Source organism: Malurus melanocephalus, unplaced genomic scaffold (assembly GCF_030028575.1).
Source record: "Malurus melanocephalus ecotype Western Australia unplaced genomic scaffold, MMel_1.1 scaffold_190, whole genome shotgun sequence".
In the NCBI taxonomy this organism is placed as follows: Eukaryota; Metazoa; Chordata; class Aves; order Passeriformes; family Maluridae; genus Malurus; species Malurus melanocephalus.
In genome coordinates this window covers 584,125-589,450 of record NW_026623422.1, presented here as the reverse complement: position 1 = coordinate 589,450, position 5,326 = coordinate 584,125, and the positions used below count along the sequence as shown (strand labels likewise).

The following is a 5,326-nucleotide window of genomic DNA, read 5'->3' as shown; positions in this document are numbered from 1 at the left end:
ATCATAATTATAATTATAATAATATAAAATAATAGTAAAAAATAATAATCAGAAATTCCACACTGGTCAGAGGTTTCCTAAGGGAATTCTGATTCCATGTGAGTTTTCAGGGATCAGGTGGCTCAATCCAGGAGCTCCCCCAAATCCAGGTTCCACAGCCTCTGCTCTCTGGTGTCACCCAAAGCCACATCCCCAACGGGAGGGAGTTACAGTCACCCCTTTTGGTGTTTTTTTCTACTCTTTATCATATTTTAAAGTTTGTAATCACAGCAAGGAACTCTCCAGCCAAGTATCGTTGCTCCAGTGAGTTTGGAACCCTAAAATGGTTTGGGGTGGGAGGGACATTGAGGACAAACCCCTCTGCTCCTGCTAGGCCAGGCTGGGAAAAGAATCTTCTCCTCCAAAAGGATTCAGGTGGGATTTTAGGAAGAAATTTTTCTAAAAAATTTTTTTTTTTAGAAAAAAAGTTTGTGACTGAACACTGGATTYGAGCTGTGGCCTCAGCAGTGCCGAGCACAGGGGCAGAAATGAAGATTTAAAGCCATTTCTGARCTTTAGCTGTGTAATGGTGTGGGGGAAATCCTGCCTGTTGGGTCAGACAGAGCTGTGGGGTTTGGGGTTTGGGGAGGAATGGGTGTGGGGAGTGCAGGATGGGGGAATTGAGGGGGGTTCAGGCAGGTACAGAGCGATTCTGGAATCTGGAATAAAAAAACTGCTCTGTCTGTCACCATCCCCTGCTCCAGAACATTCCTGTGGCTTCCCCTGGCTCTGCTTTACCCTCTCTGCCCTAAAGAGGTTCCTGACCCTTCAGGGAAGTTTGGGCTGAGGAGCCAAAGCTGTTTTACCCTCTCTGCCCTAAAGAGGTTCCTGACCTTTTGGGAAAGTTTGGGCTGAGGAGCCAAAGCCAGCCCTGTGTGACAGAAGTTGGATCTGTCCCATAAAGCGCTGTAATGACCCCACAGGAGCCCCAGGACGGGGCTGCAGGACCCCACACACCCCATAGAAAGTGGGGCAGGACAATCCCATACCCAGAGCTCCATCAGGGCAGCTCCAGGATCCCCCAAACCCCCTTACCCGAGCCCTTCGAGGTGGGTGCTGTTTGATGATGCTGGTTCCTTCCTCCCCGGGTGCAGCGCTGAGACASAGCGGCCCTTGAAGGGTAAAGAAAGGGATGGGGTTATTTTTGGGGGATCATCACCTGCTGGGGTGCCCTCAGCAGTGCTTTCCTGCCCYATTTTTGGGTGGCACATCCCACTGAGCTCCCCCTCTGTGTGTTCCAGCAGCACAGGGAATGCTCTGCGGGATGCAGAAGGGAAGGGGGTGTAACAAAATACCCAAAAAACGCCCTTTTTGAACCTCTCCAAATTCCCTCTACCACCCCTCATGGTTCTAAATATGATCATCACCATCCTGTGGCCTCTCCCAGCCCTGGGATTTRGGTGGCCAAAGGACTTTTCTCCTCCCCTGGCCACCAGCTGGCCACAAAACCCCAAATCTCTCTGTCCCTGTTACACTCAGGCAGCAATTTGGGATTTCCCTTTCACTGCCCCTTTTGCTCTTTTCTTGCACAAATAAACCCTTGTACGCACAGAAAATGTTTCTTTACATCACAATTTATCAGTTTATCCCACCATTCACCCCAAAAAGCTATTCTGGTGCATTTAAATGACATTTTTTATGTGGAGTTAAGTGAGGTGTGGCTGAGCCCTGAGGTGCTCACAGGGGAGGGGAAAAGTGCAGGGGGTGAATTAAAGCTGATGCCAAATTTAACAGTCACCATTTAATTTAACAAGAAAATTTAACAAGAAAACCTAATTGAACAAGAAAAATAATGCTTTGGAGGTCAATTTATGGGGTTTTTCCTTGGCCCTCGTGGAAGATCACGGGGTTTGGCTCTTGGAGAAGAGAGAGAGAATGATCACGGAATTTCAGGATGGTTTGGGTTGGAAAGGACCTTAAAGATCATCCCAATCCACCCCCATTCCACTATCCCAGATTGATCCAAACCCCATCCAACCTGGCTTTGGGCACTTCCAGGGATGGGGCAGCTCCTCTGGGCACTTTCAGAGCCTCTCCACCTCCCAGGCAGGAATTCCTCCCTCCCCTGAGTGTTGGGATGTGATGGCTCCAGCGGGTCAATGTTTGCTGAGCTCTGGCAATGTTTAACTGCTCCACTCCTGCAGGAATGGGAGCCTGGAGGGGAAAATTTCCAGCCCAGGAGACAAATTCCATCAGCAGGGGACACGTGGTGGAAATAGCAGCTAAAGGGGGGTTATGGGGTGTCAGCTCTGTYTGTAGGGACAGGGAGAGCTCGGGGGATTTCTGGGGAAGGGAAAAGGGAGGAGGTGGCTCCTGGAGCTGGGAATGGGGTCAGGGCCCAGGGAATGGGGCTGTGGCTGAGGAAAGGCTCATCCTGATGAAAGGCACAGCTCTTATTTTTCCCTGTGAAGTTTGATGGTTTGTGCCCTGCGTGTTTGGGGCTGGTTTTAATTTTCCCCTCCTGCCCATGCCCTGTGGGGGATTTTCCCTTTTCCTCTGCAGTCACAATGGGGCCTGAGGGCTCTCTGACCCCAAATCTGTCCCCCTGAGCAGGGAACACACCCAGCCCAGCTCCTGCCATCCCTGTGGCTCTGCAGCAGCAGCAGATCCTCCCCTCTGGGGCAACCTGGGCTTAAAACACCAAACTGAACCCTCAGAAACCAAATAAAACCTGTTCTCTTGGAGGCTCTGCTTRTTTAGACAGCAGCTCGAGCCAGCACATTGCTCAAACCCTCCTGAGCATTCCCTTCCTGCTTCTGAAAGTGGAAACTAATGGAAAATCACTAAAAAACCCTAAAAAAAGAATGGAAAATTATTGAGGGGGGTTACAAGTTTGTTTTTTTTTATAAAATTCACATTTTTTWAACAAGCATTTGTTAAATGCTCAATGATAATTTTCCAGAACAGGAACATTTGGTTGTTCTTGCTCTCATGGAGTGTTTAAAACCTGCCCTTCTACAGCAAGACCTGAGCTGTATTCTCCCCAAAATCTCAGCTCTGGGAATGTCACCGCTCTCGTGCCAGAGGTTTATTTGCTCCCCTGATAAATGATCCTGGAGGAAATATCCACCCTCCGGTGAAGCAGTGCTGTTCAGGTGCTTTGTGTGGGTATCAGGAATCGATTTTTGGGAGTGGAGAATCGAGGAGGCTGCTGGAGCGGCGGATCCTCCTCAACCCCACAGTTTTTCAGGGTTTTTTCTCCCCGTGCTCCCCTCATGCAGCTCTGGGAAGGGTTTGCCACCATCAGCTCATCACAGAGAGCTCCACATCCCCTTCAGGAGGGATGAAAACCTCCTTCCCGGCCTCTGGGAAGGATTTGGGTGTGGATGGAGCTTCAAGGCTCTCCTGGATGCTGCTGGTGGGGAAACAAACAGAGCTGTCTGCCTTTCTCTGCTTTTCTCTGCCTTTCTCTGCTTTTCTCTGCTCCTGGCCTGGGAAATCTTTATTCCAAAATTGGGTTTGACCTGCCCAGGATCTGATTCTGATCAGTGCAGTGCCAAGGGTGAGATGGGGGTCACAGGGTGGCCGGACAAGGGCTTGGCTGGACACAGGGGGATGTCAGGGATGACCGATGGGAGCAAGGAGCTTCATCTGGGCTCTGATGGCTGAGACGCTTTCCAAAACATTTCCAAAACAGTGGAGAGGGAAAAAATGAGTTTTCCCAAAGCTAAAACATCCTGGAAATGGTAAAAAGCAGAAGAGCCCACCCCAGCAAGCAAACRCAGAGCCCCGGTGAGCCCCGACAGCCCGCGGTGTCCCCTCACCTGCCGAGGCTCTGCCGTGCCCCGTGTCCCGGAGAGGKGGCAGCTCCAGGGGGAACAGGGGCTGTCCCCACTGTGCCACCCCTGGAGGATGCAGGGTGGGCTGTCCTGGGGCGCTGAGAGCGGGCACATCCTCCTGGACCAACACCGGGGCCACCTTGGTCACCTTGGGGTGCGCCCTGGAGGGGCTCAGACCCATCCTGCAGGGCCAGGGCTCGGAGAGGAAAAGGGAAACCCCCCAAAAACCGCCCTCCCCGAGCTTGGAGGGATCCTTGTGAGCCCTGGCAGTTCCCTGCCCACTCCCACAGCCGTCCTGCCCAGCCTGGTTAAACATTGACCCATCCCTGCCATGGATGAGCGGGGGCTGCTGCTGCTGGCAGAGCACACAAAAGCCACTGCCAAACCCTGGAGAAGATTTGTTTTTACCTACAAGTGATTTTCACCACCCCAGCTGGTCTGGAGGTATTCCTTCAAGTAGCTGTTTTGATAAATCTTCAGGTTTTGGGAGTAATTTTGGAGCAGCAGAGGGGTTGAAGTGTGTCCCATCCTGGGATGGCCCAGGAGAATCCCTTACTCCTGCTGGCTGGAAAAAAAGCAGCTTTAGGACAAAGCCAAGTGGGAATATTGGTCAAAGTGAGCCATATTTGGTAGTTCATTGAATTACAGGATCTTAGAAGGGTTTGGATTGGAAGGGAACATAAAGATCTTCCAGTTCCAGCCCCCTGGCATGGGCAGGGACAAATTCCTCTAGGCCAGGTTGCTCCCAGAAGGAAATATCCATCCCTGGRGCAACAAAACATTTCACATTTTCATCCACAAAGCACCAGCATCTCATGACTTTGCTTTTCCCAGGTCACACAGGGTACGAGGGAGCAGAGCAGCCTGGCCTGTAATTTTTTTTTTCCTTTTTCTTTCCAAGTGAAAATGTAAAATCAACGCCCTGCTTCCCTCCTGAGTTTCTCAATGCTTCCTGTCTATTTTTCTTTTTCATTTTAATCACCCTTCCCCTGCTGAGAACAGGTYGTTCCTGTTAAGCAGCTTGGGAAAATCATGAATTAATCCAATGATGGATGTGTGGGAGCAGTGGAATCCCACGTGGATGTTGAAGGCAGTGCCTGGTGTTTCTGGTGTTTCACCCAGAGCTGCTGAAATCCTGGCAGGCTCCCCCTTCTCCTCAATCCCCTCTCCTGTCCGTATTTCCTTCCCAAAGGAGGAAAAGAGGGCCAAGAGCAGCAGTGGAAGGTTTGGGGTTGGAGAAGGCTGCAGGAGGATGGGGACAAGCTGAGTTCCTGGGCAGGGCTGCTCATCCTTCCCTTTTACTGGGGTTAATTAATGCAGCCTTTTATCTTTTTTCATCTTTTATCTTTGTTGATCTTTTATCTGTGTGGAATTCTATTTAAAGTTCAGTTCAATTCCCGAGCACTGTGATGYAGAAACAGGGGGTTGGAAGAGCTCTGGTCCAGTAGGGACAGCCCTCAGGTCCTCCCAGAAGAGCTGGAAGGATTTTCCCCCTTTCTCTTATTTCA

General features: G+C 50.7%; 1 protein-coding gene across 1 annotated transcript in view; it reads right to left on the bottom strand.

Annotated features, from left to right (window-relative positions):
- Nucleotides 1-4,069, bottom strand: part of CCDC198 (coiled-coil domain containing 198) — a 10,616-nt gene extending 6,547 nt beyond the window's left edge. The window contains exons 1-2 of the mRNA XM_057373235.1: nucleotides 3,804-4,069; nucleotides 1,075-1,151 (exon numbers count right to left, since the gene is read on the bottom strand). Of these exons, the coding sequence (XP_057229218.1) occupies nucleotides 1,075-1,151; nucleotides 3,804-3,999 (273 nt within the window). The 5' untranslated portion in view covers nucleotides 4,000-4,069. The remainder of the gene's footprint in view (nucleotides 1-1,074; nucleotides 1,152-3,803) is intronic.
- Between the last annotated feature and the right edge of the window lie 1,257 nt (nucleotides 4,070-5,326).